Raw genomic sequence first — 18582 nt, 5'->3', positions numbered from 1 at the left:
CAACATTTCTAAAACAGTGAGGATAATTTAAGATGGATTAATGAATTAATCCCTAACCTATTGGTTTTAATAGAAGAAAAAGCAAATTTTTGGGAAAAATAATCAGATGTTTTTCTCTCGTGTGACCAAAGATCTCCAGCAGTGGATGTTGAAAGGGTATTTGCAGGTAATTTGAGATATCATTTATTCATCAGGGTCGATGCTACAGGCTTAGTGTGTTGCATGTTAAACCATGCTTTATAATTGATGGCTGCAGGCTATTTTATATATATATGTGTGTGGATCAAAGACGTTTATTAATAATAATAATAATAATAATAATAATAATAATAATTATAATAATAATAATAATAATAATAATACATGACACTTATATAGCGCTTTTCTAAAAACTCAAAGACGCTTTGACAGAGAGATTTTTCATAAAGAGATAAACAAAACAGAAAATATGAGGGTGGGGGTGGTCAGAGTTTGAATGCAGTGTTGAACAGGTGGGTTTTGTGTTGAGGGAGGAAGAGTCTCTGATGGGTTGGGGTAGTGAGTTCCAGAGGGTGGGAGCAGCCACGGAGCCAGATTTAAGAAAATAAGCTTCTTAAAGTCTTGACTTGGGACTTGTCAGCCTTCATCTAGGTCTTGACTTGTGCATTGTTAAACGTAATCTTGTGAAAAAATATGAAATATAAGGTACTATATTTGAAGTAATCCTATCTACTATTCCTATATTCGAATAATGTATAAACTATTTTAAAAATACTTTATGAAATCCTATGTTATGTTATATAAATATTAAAATAAAGAACTAAATGAATAAATAAATAACTAAATAAATGAATAAATAGATAATTAAACAAAAGCCAGAGAGAAAAAGTGAGTTTTAAGTGTTGATTTAAAAACCCCCAGGGTCTGGGCCGACCTCACATGGAGGGGCAAAGTATTCCAGAGCCTAGGGCCAGCCGCTGCGAAAGCTCGATGCCCTCGGGTTTTAAGCCTGATCTTAGGCACTATCAACAGCAGCTGATCAGCCGACCTTAAGGCTCTGCCTGGGGTGTAGCGATGGAGGAGTTCGGCTATATAGGCAGGAGCCAGCCCATTTAGGGCTTTGAAAACAAATAAAAGGAGTTTAAAATCTATTCTGAACCGAACTGGAAGCCAGTGCAATGAAGCCAGAATTGGGGTGATATGGTCACGCTTTTTATGGCCAGTAAGAAGACGTGCAGCTTCATTCTGAACTAGCTGGAGGCGTCTAATTGAGGCCTGGTCCATACCCACATACAGAGCGTTGCAGTAATCCAGTCTCGAGGTAACAAAGGCGTTAATAACCCTTTCTAGGTCTTTAAAAGATAAAAACGACTTGGTCTTAGCCAATAGTCGTATTTTGAAAAAGCAGGTCTTGACTACAGTGCTAACCTGCTTATCAAATTTAAAGGCGCTGTTGAAGGTCACTCCAAGGTTCATAACAGAGGGGAGGATATTTTTATTGAGGGAGCCCAGAATATCAACCGGGGAGACTGTTGGTTGGGATCCAAAAAAGATGACCTCGGTCTTGCTCTCATTGAGGGTGAGGAAGTTTTGGCTCAGCCAGGATTTAATCTCTATTAAGCAGTCCTTCAACTGCTGTAATGAGTTGGCAATTTGATTGAGAGGCAGATAGATCTGTACATCATCAGCATAACAATGGAAGGGGATATTATGTTTTGTGAGAATTGAACCTAGGGGCAGTATGTACAATAGAAAAAGGATGGGGCCCAGAATCGAGCCTTGGGGAACCACACAGGTAAGAGAGGCTTTGGCAGAGGAGAAAACACCTAACTGCACTGAAAAGCTACGGTCCGTCAAATAAGACCTGAACCATGCAAGGGCAGAGCCTGTAATGCCTGCGGACTGTTCAAGCCGTGACAACAGGATACTATGATCCACAGTGTCAAAGGCAGCAGTTAAATCTAACAGCACCAAAACAGCTGGGCTGCCTGAATCGGTGGCTAAGAGCAGATCATTAAAAAGTCTTAAAAGGGCTGTTTCAGTGCTATGCATAGGTTTTTCATGGATGCCATGCGTAGTTAAAAATGACTGCAGCTGGGTGTAGACTACTCGCTCCAGGGCTTTAGATAAAAAGGGTAGCTGGGAGATGGGCCTGAAATTTGCGAGAATGGAGGGATTGAGATTTTTCTTTTTAAGTAGTGGCTTAACCACGGCATGTTTGAAGGCAGCTGGGACACATCCTGAGCTAAGAGAGGTGTTTACAAGCAATAAAACACTTGCTCCAACTGATTCAAAAACATCTCTAAGGAAGCGAGAGGGAATGCTGTCTAAGGTGCAGTTTGTCGGCCGCAGGTGCTTGACTACATCCGAGAGAGAAGAGAGGGATACGGGCTCAAAGTGGTCGAGGACAGCAGGGCACAGAAAGGGAGCAGGATCTGGGGTAGCACTAGTGTGGGCTAGCCTACAGTAATTCAGATACTTTTTCAATAAAAAATGTAAGAAACTTATCACAGAGAGTAGTCGATGGCACAATTGGAGAAACATCACAGGGATTAATGATCGAGTTAAGGACGTTAAAAAGAACCTGAGGTTTATGGCTGTTTTTGGAGATTAACAGAGAAATATACTCTGTTTTGGCTGCTTTGACTGCCGTCTGGTAGTCAGCAAGGCAAGCACGAAGGATTTCTAGGGAGACATGGAGTTTGTCCTTTTTCCATTTTCTCTCTGCACGCCTACAAGCGCGACAAAAAGCACGAGTACAATCATTGAGCCACGGCTCTGAGAGAACTTTGTTGCGTCTAAGCGTAAAAGGAGCAACGGAATCCAGTATTAGTGTGCATGTCGAATCAAACAAAGTGATAAGCTCATCCGCACTAAAAGCACAGTTCACCTCTAATTTACAAATCGGATAAGTATTAAAAGCATCTTCGGACTTGGATGTGATTGAGCATGTTTGACGTGTTACCACTAGCATACCGCACCGCTGTCGAACAACGCCGACACACCGTCCTCGTCCGATCTGTAAGGGAAACTTCTGTGTAGCAGCAATGCAGTGGGAGTCACCGACTCAGGAAAGAGACACTGTAGAGCAGGAGCTTTGATGTTAAACACTGATGATTTATTTGGAGCTTCGGCCGGAGAATTCACATCACAAGTCACAGCAGCCACGATCTGACTGCACGGGAGAGTTGCCACGTCAATTCTGAAGAACTCTACCCCAGACCCATGTATTTAGCTAGTTCCGAGAGCATCATCAACATGCTGCATAACAAGATAAAATCTGATAAACTGGGTCAAAGTTATGGGCCTTGGAAAATGTGACCCGCTCTATCGAAATCAGTCGGAAGTCGCAACGGCTCATTTCAGAATAAACGTGGATTTACGTAAAAAACTATTTTTTCAGGGTTCGGGTGTTTTGTTTGATTTTAAACAAACCAAGTCTTGGCTTTCAGAATATGAAACTTTTATTTCCAAAATCACACGATAAGTACATTTTTGAAGCTTGTGAAGGGACGAAGACAGGCACCTCTCACTCGCACTCTGCTCTTCCAGCAGCGCCGCCCCCCTCCCTCCGGCTGACATTATGAACGTAAGAGTATAGTAATCAGATAACACGGCAGGATCCGTTACAGTTTGTTTTCATCTGATTTAAATTAAACAGAGTCTTGGCTTTCAGAATATTAAACTTGTTTCGGCAAATTCAGATGATAAATATAACTTTGAAGCTTGTAACGGCATAATTACAAGCGGAGAACGGAGTAATTTAACGCCACAGCAGGCACAACAACAGCCGGTGTTTCTCGTGAGGGTTTTCCCCGGGAAACAAACACAATACACACAAACGCAAAAATACACAAACACACACACGCACACACGTATACACACACACTCGCGAGCTTCCCCTCCAAACGAAAATATCTTCCCTCCGTAGTATTTTGATCATTTGCTCCACTAATAATCAATCAGATCGATGGATTCCAGAGAAGAGGAAACTTTAAAGGCCTTTTTCTCAAAATGAGGACTCTGTGACAGTCATTATATAATGTGACATATTTCGCTTAATATTTGGAGTACAAAAACAATCCTGATATCATTAGAAAGCTAGGAATATCCTCTTTCCAACCGTGTATACAACTCAAAATGTGTCTTCGGGTCAATGCGACTGATTTCGATGGAGCAGGTCACAAATATTCCCCAACACGATCCACAACTCGCACCCCATCATTGTTGTAGTCCACAGGGAACCCGAAATGTTCCCACACACCTGATTTAAAAGAAGCAGGTGGGTCTTCTAGCTCCTGTGTGTTGTGTGAACTCGCCATAGCTACTAACTTTTCTTCTTCATGTATTGTGTTCGTTTTGTTGTGTTTTGTTCTTGTTCTTAATTTGTCATTTACGGGCGGCTGGCTTTTAGGCGCAATACCGCCCCCTGGATTATATATAGTGTAATACTGCCCTGAGTGACAGACTTTTTTCCCACTCGTAAAAAAAGGCGTATTCGCCGTGTGACTGCATGTGCCGAACCGTGACGTCCGAACCGTGACGATACGGGATGAATACGGATACCGTTACACCCCTAATTTTTAATGTTGTATATCTGACAATTCATATGCAAGAATAAACTTACATGGTTGACCCACCAATGTACTTAAAGGATCAGGAGGATTGTTGTTGTTGTTGTTGTTGTTGTTTATTGACTTGATTTCGTCGTGATGTGTCTGCGCCAGATAGGGGACTACGGCATACTGAGTAGAGCACAAAAGACATCCACGTACAAAAATGATCATATTGACCTTTATCTTGACACTCAGTACTTCAGTGTTGCCTTAAACGCTGCTATGTTCATAGTCTATTTAATGCTAATCTTCTATCCATGAGATGAAAGAGCTTCTCATTCTTCTGGACTACTCGTAGACCCCTTAAAGACTTCAGAGTGTCTGAACTACATATTAGAACAACTCAAGCCTCAGTGGTGGCTCGGGCTCATATACACAGCCAATAAAGTGAAATCAATTCTGGACTTGGACTCGAATTTGAATATGATGATATTAGACCTGCTTCATACTTGATGGTCTTAACGTGTTACTTGTTTGTCATTTACTGGTTTTCCTATCACTCAAATGGTTTGTTTTTAGCCTGCTGTTTTCAATCTGTGTCTCCAAGGACAACCTATAACTCCACAATCCTGTTTGACTCTTTTGGAACGAAAATAATTTGTATCCTATAAAGTCTTGTAACAAATTGACCTTCACCTGCAGCGTGCTTTAGTCTGTATACATTTGTATAAAACAAGACTTCAGGGTCCAATTAGTCCCTTTGAAAGGTCTGTTTATATTCCTGTGTTTAGCTGTGTGTGACGCAGGTAGAGTTTTGCTTCCAGTTGGTGTGTTTTATTAAACTCTCTGTGAGCTCATCAGTGCACTGCCTTCACCTCAGCAGACCTACAGGTGTCTAAGCAAGACGGATGTGTTTTATTCTCGGTGAAATCCCTGCAGTGTTTTCAGCCTGTCGACCTTGCAACAGGAGTTTTACATAATGGTCTTTTCTTTGTGTGTGTGGCTGGACAACACAAACAGCAGCTCAGTCTGATGAACTGCTTCTTTGTTTGTAAATGTGGGATTGCGGGGGTTGTTGTAATGATAAAGATGGCTGCCATAATATCTGCCCAGAAAATCCAGCATTGTTTTTGTTGTTGCAAAAGTGGACTAGGTATGCAGGAAGGCACTACTGGTTCTGTATTTCTTAGTGCAACCCTGTATAATGTCAACAAAAGAACCTTGATTAAAAAGGCGGCTCCATCTTTGGTAAATATTCAGACATGGCAGACAACACTTATCAGTAAATTCCAACTTCCTGTGGAGTCAGCAGTCCGTCTGCCCCTCACCTGGAACACAATCCCACAGTCTGATGACATCTCCTCCTGCATGTTTACCCAAGCGTGGGTTGGTGCAGATATCTCTTTAATTTCCGACAGAATAGCAGACTTTGTAAAAAATAAGCTGAGCTGAAATCTCCTCCAGTGCAGACGGGGTTCATCTGCAGGAGGGGGGGGGGGGAAATCCTGCAGAGCTGTGACGACTAAAAGCCATCGATCGTCTTATTTTATGACCTTTCTCCTTGTTTCTCAACTGCAGGTTGATTGTGAAGGACGGTGGGAAGCTTTCTGAACACCCACTGCATTTCTAAAAAGCATTCATCCAAAAATAGAATAGCTTTTACCATATAGTCGAAGTACAAGAGTATTACCAGAAAAATGTATTTAAGTATCAAAAGTAAAAGCACTCAACATGCAGAAAGGCACTTTTAACACTTATTTATTAATATAATGTTATATTTTCCTGTGTTTACTTCGTTAAATTATAACGACTATAGTGTACAGTCCTGCATCATGTCATATTTCCAGGTTTGGGAGGGTAACTTTGAAAAAATTGATTTTTGTACAATTACGACTTGCAAGTAAAACATATTTAACTGGAAACCTAATCTAAGTATCAAAATATAAAAGTAATGTAACCTGATCACTTTTTATTACTTTTGCATTACCAAATGAAGTGTGAGACTTCAGAACAATGTAACCTTAAAAAAGAAGAAATCAAGATATTTAATATTAAAAAATGTGTCCTCTTAAATTAGGCCTAAAGAATAGTAAGGTTTACAAATGATGTTTTAGTTTAATTAAAAGCAAAACGTTTTGTATTAGATGCGTTTCCCTGTTTTATTTGGTTTAAGTCTTCACCACCTGTGTGTCCCCTCCTGTTTGATGCCTAATGGTGTTCACCTGGTGCCCCTGTGTTTCCCCCCCCCCCCCCATAGTTGTTGTAGCTGTTGTAACTTAAAATAAAGGACTTTTATTTACAGTGACTCTGAGTCCTGAACTCAGGTCCTATGCTCTGCTCTCCAGCATGACATGTATGGGCGTCACTTTGTTAGAAAAAGTGGTGGGGGCACTGTTTTCAGATTTAAAAAAAACCCCACTACTGCATTAAAGGCCCAATGCAAACAATACAAAGAAATGTGTCGCACCACTTGGGTTACCAGCAATGATCCAAAAAGTGTGAACAGTCCTCCAGACTCTACATGTTCTCTTGTGCAAGTAAGCCTCTCACAGTGTATAATGTTGTATTATAAATGATCCTAATGCAAAAGAGGTCGGCACAAAATTGGCCATTTCAAAAAGTGGTGGGGGACATGTCCCCAGCGTCCCTATCTTAAATGATGCCTATGGTGACATTAGGTGTCTAACTACTTAAAATAAGGAAGAGTGAAAGTAGCCGAAATAAAAACCATGAATACATTGAGGCAGTACGTCTGCCTATAATATATTGATCTTTTCAAATGTATTGTAGCATTGTAATCCTGCTCATCCCAATTATTTTTAAATGCAACAGCAATCTGATTACATCTTTATGTAACTGTAAACAGGGACGTGCACAGACATTTGTAGGGGCTATTGCTCTAAACTGGAAAAAGCCCCCCCCCCCTTGTTTTTAATGTAAAAGGTTCATAAAATACAATGGGCTGGCTGTGGCTCAGTGTACTGTGTTAGACTTCAAATCTGGGGATAGCAAGTTCGAGTCCCACTGCAGTCAGCATGTCGTTGTGTCCCTGGTGACACTTCACCCAAAATTGCTCCTGTGGGGATTGTCCACAGTACTGAAGGTATTTGAGTCACTTTGGATAAAAGTGTCTAACAAATGACATGTAATGTAATGTAATAAAAGCACAACACTGTCATTGCAAGCGACACTCAGTTGACTTTCATGTCCAACTGCTAAATTCGTTGTTCAGGCACATTTTTGCGGTCCATATCTCATTAAAATATATAATGTTAGTAACTATTAAAGAAAAATGTGGACAATTCTGTTTGAATGTAGTTTGACCATTGTAACTGCTCGGCAGACATGGCTACTGATAAAATAGGGCTTACCTTAAATAAACTCACTAATTAATTAAACCAGTTCAATACGCATTATTCTTATCATTCTTTATGAGCACAGTAACGGTAAGGTATTTCATTACTTATTTATTTTGAATTCCATAACTTAATAACAGAGATGGTCAAATTAAAGTAGAGACATGGCAGACATCCTACAATAAAGCGGGACAGTGAAGTGTTCTCCCGTGAGAGGGCAATCAAGAAAAGAGAGTGAGCGGCCCCGTTGAGGGAGTTCACGGAGCAGATGAAAAGACACAGAAAGACAAAAGCACAATAAAAAGTATATTTAGGTGTTTTTTTTATAAATAACCGACGGTGTCAAGAGGTAGTAAAGTTCCCCTGGTTTGTCCCCTACTCTAACGTCATTTGGTGTGATCACCATAGCCATATGACGCAGGACTCGGAGGGCTTTCCTTTGCTTTCAGCTGTCAGATTGTAAACAAAGTCACATGACTGGGGGCAGATGAAAGCGCTGACAAGTTGTGTTTTTATCGCAGTGAGACGCTACAATACTAAATGTGGGCTTATCATGTTGATTCGGCCAGAATAGAAAACAAAAAAAACTCTCGCTCTCTCCAGAGGGGCAGGTCAGACAGAAATGGCAAACGGGCTGTTGCCCGGGCAACATTAGCTCATACCTGCACGTCACTGACTGTAAAGGAATACATTTGTATATCCTGATTACCGAATGTGTTCAGTTACTTTCCAAGCCTGCAAAGCATATCTTTCATAGCCGCGATGACTATATTATTCTTATATCATGAGTTCTAAATGTACAAGGGAGTAGAAAGAGTGAGTGGGCGAGACATGAAGAATTAAAACTATCGATCTTCTCCCCTCTGCTGAGACTCGACCCCGAAGATTAAATAAAAGAGGAGCAGGGGGATGAGTTGTAATGAACACCATCGGGAGGAGGTGTGTGCGTCTCTGATCTCCTCTCTGTGGGATGACATGAAAGAAAATGGGATTATAGCTGAAGTGAAAGAGCTCGACTCCCACACTCTAAACAGTAGAGTATAAAGTGTAAGTCATTCCCATATCTACTTCCCATTTCCTATCTATTTGATTAGCTGAAAGTCCAGAGAAAGTTAACACACAAACATAAATGTGCTCAGCGTGGATCCTCGGAGGAGTCTTATTTCTGTGTCTCCTCACCTGTGGGGGCGACTCTGATGGTTGATTTTTAAATAATGGAATATATTCAATTAAAACTGAAGCAAGACCAGCAGAAAACTAACGCTAAAGGGATCCAGGTCCTGCTGCCACCAATGAGTCTTTAATAAACATCCAGAAACATCAGAAAAAGCATCTGAAATGCAGTAGCGTGGCGTGGGGAAAAAATTAGGGGAAGCCAATAATACGTCCTTTCTTTTGGGTCGGGGGTGTGGTGGTCAGTGTAATAACGTAACCAGATGAGTGATTACAGCACCCGGTATCATTTTACACACATTTGTATCATACAGATGCAGGACTTACACACGCCTGTTATCTAACCGACAGCTCCGCGCACGCACTCTCCGGCCGAACCTCTAATAAGCATTCATTCACAAACTAAATCAGGAGACCTTTAACGTTTTACGTCCGATTCGCTCCTTTTTTCCTCGCTGTACACAGCTCCAGTTTGGGCATTGGCCTGTCATCAGATTGTATTTGTTGTTGCTGCTGTAGCAGAAGTTTAGTACAATTATTTTTGAGTAAATACTCCAAATCTCCACCCTCCATAATTGCACTTGCTTCAGTTGCTTGCTACTTTCTAACGGAGGTGAGAGTGGTGCAATGACGCTATCTATCTTCTATCGATTAGATTTATGATTCGAAAATTATAAAAGTAGGGTAGACATGTGGATATTATCCGACTCAACAAAACTTGCATTTATCTAACAGGTTCGTTTTCCACTGACCTTATTTCAAGCTATTTTCCTAAATCCTATGGAGAAATCCCATTGCTTTTTGTCGAGGGAAACATGAGGGAAACCGAGAGCAGCTTACTTCCGGATTTTAGGACGCGTCACTGCAACACTAAGTTGATGCGATTTGATTGGATTGTGAGGCAAGGGAAGCCAGCCGCCTCTGGCTTCCCTTGGCATGGCCCTGACCAATCACAGGTTGGCAGGGGCATCACGTGAGCCTCATCTGATTGGCAATCCCTCCCATCCCCCCATTTTTTTTCACCAAGGGAAGCCAGATTCGGCTGGCCTCCTCTCGCAACAGAGAGTGCAATCTACTGTTTCACCATAACATCTAGAGGGGCGCTGTTTGTTTCACTCTTTGTGAAATACTCAATGAGAATGGGGGAGAGACAGGCCGGCAGCAACACACAGCAAAGTAGAATTATCGCAACAAAACAAAGTGTTTTTATTTATTTATTTAAATTATAACTACAATCCGAAAAAACAGGGGAAGCCTGGCTTCCCTTGGCCTCCGGGAGAAAACGCCACTGCTGAAATGGAAGCCATACTGAGTCTTTGAAGCTCATCGCTGGGCAGTGTCTCTGTTTTAGTTTAGCCATGATAATAGCCTTCCAACTCATAACACTGTACACTGGTTTCTATAGGGGTTAGATCTGATTAAAGAAATAAATGTATCTGACGAAACTATTCTGACTACATTAATTTGAATAAAGTTATCATGTATCTGATTAAACTAATCCGACTTCACTTTTCCGACTCAATGTATCCAACCAAAATAATCTGACAGAGACATATATCACTTCCCAGTGGCTAGTGCTCCAACAGATTGTACATGATAGGCTAAGGGGTGGGGTATCTCTAAGCAGTTGACCAATCACAACAGAGCCGGCAAGCTAACCAATGAAATGTAGAACATTAGAGCATGGAAACATGTAACAAAATACAAATACGAAACCAGAACATGAGCATACCCTTAACCTGAGCGGCTCAAAATAATCCAACACATTTTTTCTCATTTAAGTACGGTGATTAAAATCAATGAATAAACTAATATGACTTCACTAAGATTAACAATGTAAACAAACACATTTGTACAGCTTTTTACTAAGCAGACAAAGGTTATTCTCCCATGCTATATATTGTATAGAAATCAGAGAAGACCTAACTGGCAGTAAATTCATAGAAAAGTCAAATACAAATGAGTTAGTTACTTCAGAAAGCTGCCATGCTGCTTTTGCTCCACAAAGTTTCCTCCGCGGGATGGAGAGGGACCAGGTTAACAAGGGGGGATGCATTTTTCACTAACAAGTGGCATAGCATCCCCCCCTCATATCACCATGTGTTTCGCTATCTCTACTAGTCATGTGACCACACCATGTGATTACTCTGTCCGCAGTGGGAGAGCGAGCAGCTGCACAGCCTGGAGGAGCGAGGCCGTCTTCTTCTCTCTCTGCAGTTCGTGCCTCCGCTCAGTTCGGACGAGCCAGATGTGGACGGAGGTGAAGCGGAGGGGGGTGAGGGGCGTCGCAGCGGAGGTCTCTGTGTGGGCGTGAGGCGCTGCGCCCACCTGGCAGCCATGGATGTGAACGGGTTCTCTGACCCCTACGTCAAAATGTAAGAACTGTAGAATCACTGCAGGTCTATTTAATTGATATGGCTTGAAATCACAAGTTTTCTCTAGGGGGGGTTCACAACCTGTATACAGGACTGCGTTATTCTGTACTTGATATACTGTTAAAGCTCATGTAGTAAGAGATATCAAAGACACAGTATGCTGTAAATCTGCAGTCAAAGACAATATCAAACTGTTTAAATGACAAGAGATACATTTGCTCTTTTGATATTTAGAAAATTGATTTTTGAAAAGTTGATAAATAAAATGTGAAAGGTATAACCAAAGGGCCAATACGATGTGTTTGCTACATTCCTCTGTGGTAAAGCAGGAGCTGTCGGTTGTAGTCAGCATAAGTCATTCAATCATGGCAGCCAACAGAAAATCAACAAGAACAATAGCACAGAGAGTACCTGCCAAAAAGGCTAATCGTTTGTGCAAACATCTCACCAAGTCAGAGCAGGCTGACCAACAACAGTCATGCTTTTTGTAGCCAGCATAACACATCTTTGTGAGTCCTTCATTCAAGTAATTATATTCAAAGTGTACTTCTTGTAGTGTATATTATTTTTTCCTAATACTCCCCCCCCCCCTGCCTGAAACGCTTCCATTGGACTCCTTTGTTTACTTCTGTACCATCATGACATCACTATGTAACACTCGCAGTTATATTGGCCAGTGCTCCAACACATTGTTGGTGCTAAGGGGCGGGACATCTCTAAGTGTTGACCAATCACAACAGAGCTAGCCAATCATGAGCAGACTGGGCTCTGGTTTCAGACGGAGGGTGAAAAGAGGTGCTGCAGTATGAGAAAAAGAAAGAGCTTTCTGAACATTAAAGCATGGAGACATGTCCCAGTGGAGACACACTAAATACTAACATGAAACCTTGAAATGATCATAATATTTCCTCTCTAAATCTGTTTACCTGAGAGATTCTCAGAAGATACTCAAATGAGTCATACAGCACGGAAAAAAGCAAAAAGGAAGAAATCTGTCCAAAACTGACACTTTCTTATCGATTAAGGGGAGGGCAAACGACTCGGGTATAATACATCACTTTAAATACACTTTGTTATATTCCACCTCTGGAACCCAGCACTCCTGAGACAAATGAAAGAGTGTTGGCATCTTTAAACTGTGTTAATCAATGATGCAGTCGTAGTTTCCCAGCAGGAAGGATAATGAGTGGGGGGGAAATGAGCAGTGTGTGTCAGAGTCGAGGATTTAAAGGCTTCTCCTGGCTTTTGTTCCCTGGAGGGGACACCGGCTTTGAAGAGGAGCCCAGGTTTTTTTTCGTTTTTTTCTGTCTCACGCCTTCTGAATACAGAGTGAGTGTGAGCCAGAAGGGGGGGGGGGGGGGCGCGCTGACAGCTGAGGGGTCTAGGGAGATCACAGACATTCACCACATTTAGAAATCACAGCAACGTCTCAGCAGGGCTCAGTGCAGACGACACGTCGCGTTAAAACGGGTCAATATGCATTTGAGAAAATCCAGTCCAGTGTCCACATGCGCTCTAATTAGTATGGCTTTGTTTGATCTTTGTGAAAGCTTTGTGAAAGCTGGACACAGGCTGAAGTTCATTAGACCGTCTCAGGGGGCACATCCACCAAAGGTTCATGGAGCCTCTGTGGTTGCAGATCCTGGACAATTAAGACAAAAGCAAACGTCAAAACAACTCAAAGCATAACATGCACTTCCAACTCCCAACCAACCAATATGGTCTCAGTGATCTTGATTATTTTGCAAATTAGTTTATATTCTGATCTTTTTTCACACATCAGCGCTTAATGCCACGTGCAGTTAAAGCAAAAGTATTACCGTCTTCATACATCTTTTGGTAAGTGAAGCACATGTATACATATATAAGTATATATAATAAAAAGGGGGTCACACTCTCACTGAGTATGATATCATTGAATTATATGTGTTCAAATCATGCCATCTTTTTTCACAGTGTGTTGACATCACGATATATATAAATGTATAACAAAGAAAGAAAGACAAAATGTAAAATAATAATAATAATGTATTTAAAATCATATAGTATGATTGTATAGTATTGATATTATTAATACTCAACATAGTAAACAGTCCAAAGATTATCTTGGACTTAGTATGAATATTGTTAAACAAGTTGCACCAAATATTGTAGCCCCCCTAGTAAATATATGCAATAAATCGTTTCAACAAGGTATTTTTCCCAATGAAATGAAAATCGCGAAGGTAATTCCGGTTTTCAAATCTGGTGATAAATCTAGTTTTAATAATTATAGACCGATTTCTTTACTACCACAATTCTCAAAAATCCTGGAAAAACTCTTTAACAACCGTCTGGAGTCATTCCTCAGCAAATTTAATATACTATGCCCCAGCCAATATGGATTTCAGAAAAATCACTCTACTTCTTCAGCAGTAATTGAATTGGTTGAAGAAATTACCAACAACATTGAAAAAAAATGATTACAGCTGGTATATTCATTGACCTTAAAAAGGCTTTTGATACTGTGAACCATACCATACTGCTTCACAAATTAGAACATTATGGCATAAGGGGTCAAGCCAAAGAATGGGTCAAGAGTTATCTGATAAATAGGCTACAATATGTGGACATAGACGAGGCGAAATCAAACAATCTTCCTATAACATGTGGAGTCCCTCAAGGATCAATCTTAGGTCCAAAACTGTTCCTGATTTATATTAATGACATTATCAACACCTCAGACATGTTAAAATTCATTTTGTTTGCCGATGATACCACCATTCTCTGCTCCCATCATAATCTTGGTGATCTTGTTAAAATTGTTAATGCAGAATTGGAAATACTATGTAACTGGTTTGCAGTTAATAAATTATCCCTTAATGTGGCCAAAACAAATTACATGTTATTCAATACAAAGTCTGAGAGTAGAAATGACTGTATTATACGGATTTGCAATACTGAGATAGAGAAAGTTGGTGCATGTACATTTTTAGGACTCATTGTTGATGAAAAACTCAACTGGAAGCATCATATAAATTATGTACAAACTAAACTGTCAAAAATAATAGGTATTTTGTATCGTACTAAGAACATTCTCGAGGAAAAAATACTCAGAACTCTTTATAACAGTCTATTTCTCCCTTACCTTTATTACTGCTCCGAAATATGGGGAAACACGTACGCAACAAATCTACAAAAAATAATAACATCCCAAAAAAAAGTATTACGAATAGTCTGTGGTGTTGGTAAATATGAACACACAACTCCCATATTCAAAAAACTCAATCTATTCAAATTTGTTGATATAGTAAAACTTAAAACAGTACTGATTATGCACAACATTTACCATAACAAAATGCCTACTAACATTCAAAAGCAGTTCCAAACCACAGTTAGGAAATACCCAACCAGGCATCCTAACTGGTTGTATAGCAAGCCCTGTAGAACAACCATCAAATCACACAGCTTATCCATAATCGGAGTTAGAACGTGGAATGGACTTCACTCAGACCTTTCAAGTATTACTAGTCATCAAAAATTCAAAACTAAAGTAAAAACAATTATATTTGCAGATTACTCCAGCTAACAAGTATTTGATATTCCCAGTGTTGCTTATATATGCATTTACTTTTTTCTTGCCCTAACTGTTATTTTATTTATTTTATTTTTTTTCCAGTTTTCGTTAGTTTTCTTTATTTTTTTGTACTCCTTAATTTCTATACGTTTTTGACGAAATATGTGCCATTACTATATTGATGCTAATGATGATGCACGGGAGGGCTACTCCCCATAAGCTATGCTTCAGCCCTCCCGCTTCTACTAATTTTGTTCATTTGTGTGTATGAATTATACGTTTTTGTTTTTGTATGATTTTAGTAGAATAAATTAAAAAAAATAAATAAAAAAAATAGTGCCTTTCTGAGTACTAAAGGTTATATTTTATATATCTTTTTTTGTTATATTACATAATTACTTTGTCAGGGTTAAATCCTGTCCTTAAATGTTGCCTCTTGCTTTCGGCTGCCAACATGCTAATATGCTAACTCATTTCCAGATGTCAGCACTCTTTCTTGCACTGTTATATACGCTAATGCTTTATTGTAAGCATTGTGTTACTATTGGGACACACCGCTGACATTGCTACTTAAACTTTGACATTCTTGCAGCATAATGGAAATTGGATCGGATGCAGGAGAACTGGTATTTTTAACTAAATATGTGCTATGCGCAGTCAGTTCCTCCTTCAAGGGTTATGTGTGTGTGTGTGTGTGTTTGCGTGTGTGTGCGTGTGTGCATGTGTGTGTGTTCCTGAGGAATGGAACTGTGCTTTAATGAAACACTCCGCATCACTTCCACTGCGCTGTGTGTGTGTCTCATGAGTGGCTTCCTCATTAGGCCCACAGCAAAACATGATGCAAATATTCAGCTTTTTATGAAAGTGAAATATCTGCAAGTCACTGCTCTGATGCGAGCAGAATCCATTTGAATTCATTTGTCATGGCATATATTAAATTATACAGTTGGAAAAGATAAATAAAAACAAGTCACAAAAATCTAAAATAATTACAAGTTAGAAGAAATACACTGCCAGTCCAAAAAAAAAGTCACGACCTGGATTTAACTAAGCCAACCTTCCATTGGAGATATACTGCAGTGAATAATATGTTTCCACGGCAACAAGTTATTTAACCGTAGCTGATGTGAGGAGTAGCTTCTCAATTCTTAAACAACCATGTCGGAAGACATATCCTGCGGTCGTGGAAACACCAGCCCACCTTGTCACCTGGATCTGAATGGATCTGGATCTAGAGCGCCACTGTTTTTTGTTACAAATCATCTCTCAGAGGGGCGTGGCTAGCAGCAGCCCATTAGCATTTAAATGTACAGAAATGTAAAGCTGAAAAAGAAGGGTATATGGCATGCTACAATGAGCTGTTTGGTATTTCAAACACTTCAGACATGTTTTGTATATATCTGAGATCTATAATATATTGTTGACAAAGAAGATACTAGGGGACCTTTAATACACAATATATAAAACAAACTGATGCTTTTTCTTCTCCTCTGCTCCTGCTGTAAGATACCTGAAGCCCGACATACAGAAGAAATCCAAGCACAAAACAGCTGTGATGAAAAAAACCCTCAACCCTGAATTCAACGAGGTAAGACCCCTCCCTTCTGCACCACTGCATGATATGGTTCTAAGACCACAAGACCTCTTCGATGTTTGTCCCACAAAGACTTGTGAGAAGAAATGTCAGAAAACATTTCCTTTACAGTCGTCCATGTCCCTTAGAAGAGATGTAATCACTGAGCTGTGTAAACCAGTGCTGCCCAACAGACGGATGAACATCGCAGTACACTAGCTAGCTGATAAGTTATTATTCCTTAACTCTTTTTCTCCTGTGATTGGATACAAAATGAACTGCTCCATCGTTTACATCTACAGGTCTGTTGTTTAAAACTCGTGAAATAAAGCAGCTGTTCAGTGTATTTTGTATAGAAGACATTTGTTGGGGACTATTTCCTGCGGTGCATTAATCCACATTTGTTGGCAGGATGGGGTGTGTGCTCAAAATAAATGACAGTGTGTTCATGGTAATGTGGTGAAACAGTGTGAGCCACACGCTGATCCAGCATCTGTTCCCCAAACTCCTTTAGGAAATCAGGCTTTGAAGCTGGGACTCTTGTCTGAAAGCCAATGGTCATGAAAGAGCATACACTTTGTGTTGCCTTTTTATAATATGATCTTCTCAATAATTCTGGATAGAAAATATACTCACGAGGGAGGGGGTAATAACAGACAATTTACTGTTATTACTTTTATTTGTATTTATTTATATACCCTTAATCGTCCCACAGAGGGGACATTTACATTCTGCGTTTGACCCATCCTAGTGTTAGGAGCAGTGGGCTGCCATTATGTACGGCGCCCTGGGAGCAGTGTAGGGAACGGTGCCTTGCTCAGGGACACCTCGGTAGCACTTGGTCTTTCCGGGACTCAAACTGGTGACCACCACCGCCCTCATACTTATGTTACTAATTACTTTTTTACTATATTCAATTTCCACCTGAACCATGACAACATTTCATCCAGAAAGAGTACATTCCTGATATTCCAAGCTAGGGTCTCTAACCCTGATTCAGTGTCCATTGGAATCAGAAAACTCCACAAGCTCGGCACCCGCCGCTCAAATTAAGTACAATTATTCTCAAATGAAGTACAATTATTCTCCAATAAACCTTTTTTAATTAAAAATAGTTTTTTTCTGGGCAAAGGCTGATATTTAATTGAACTTATTATGACACAGGATTGATGACATGTATTGTATTAAGAAAAACTTTATTTTCCATAAATTTCATGTTTAGATTTAATTCCGAATAATATATATATTTATTTTTTAAGTTTTTGAGCAACAATGGAGCTTCATAGCACAGAGAAAGGAGATATAACGGGCTTTGATACAAAAACAGTACAGTATAGTAAGTCTGTACAGAAATGACTGTATTAATCCCCAGGGGGAAATTTGATTTCTTAACAGTTACCCCATAAAATAAAAAGTGCCATTGTACTACTACTAATAATAATAATAAACGTTATGCATATAGCACTTTTCAAAACATAGTTACCAAGTGCTTTCACATAAAAATACGTTATATAACATACACACGTAAAACACATAGAAAATAATAAACCAAAAATACATAGATCAAGAATAAATGAAAAATAAAATAAGACTAAAAGTCAAATCACATTTGAGTTTTTAATAAGCGACTTAAAAGAGCTGACAGATTGTGTAACCCTGATCTCCTCAGGCAGGTCGTTCTAAGATGTATGACAAGAATAAACGTGTATAAAGATGTGTAGAATATCACCACACATTGTCTTATGGTTGACCTCACGGTGTTTTTAAATCTGCCTCTCCCTGCAGGAGTTTTTCTACGAGATCTCGCTGTCGGAGCTCTCCAACAAGTCGCTGGAGGTGACGGTGTGGGACTACGACCTGGGACGCTCCAACGACTTCATAGGTGAGACCCCGACCGTCACAGGAACGTAGGGAAACTCCCTCTGAACCAGGAGGCCTCTTTGAGAACAGAAGAGTGCTGAACGTCTGTGGAAATGATCACAAAACGAATCTGTAAATATTCATGAACCTCTCA

General features: G+C 40.0%; 1 protein-coding gene across 2 annotated transcripts in view; it reads left to right on the top strand.

Annotated features, from left to right (window-relative positions):
* The window catches only part of doc2a (double C2-like domains, alpha), a 171943-nt gene that overhangs the window by 148501 nt on the left and 4860 nt on the right, over positions 1-18582 (top strand). For both annotated transcript variants that reach the window (XM_034089111.2, XM_071203940.1), the window contains exons 8-10: positions 11222-11439; positions 16502-16583; positions 18354-18450. In XM_034089111.2, the coding sequence (XP_033945002.1) occupies positions 11222-11439; positions 16502-16583; positions 18354-18450 (397 nt within the window). The remainder of the gene's footprint in view (positions 1-11221; positions 11440-16501; positions 16584-18353; positions 18451-18582) is intronic.

The sequence above is a fragment of the Pseudochaenichthys georgianus genome, chromosome 8, assembly GCF_902827115.2.
Source record: "Pseudochaenichthys georgianus chromosome 8, fPseGeo1.2, whole genome shotgun sequence".
NCBI classification, from domain to species: Eukaryota; Metazoa; Chordata; class Actinopteri; order Perciformes; family Channichthyidae; genus Pseudochaenichthys; species Pseudochaenichthys georgianus.
Note: the sequence above shows the minus strand (reverse complement) of the source record. Positions and strands in the feature narration are given on the sequence as shown.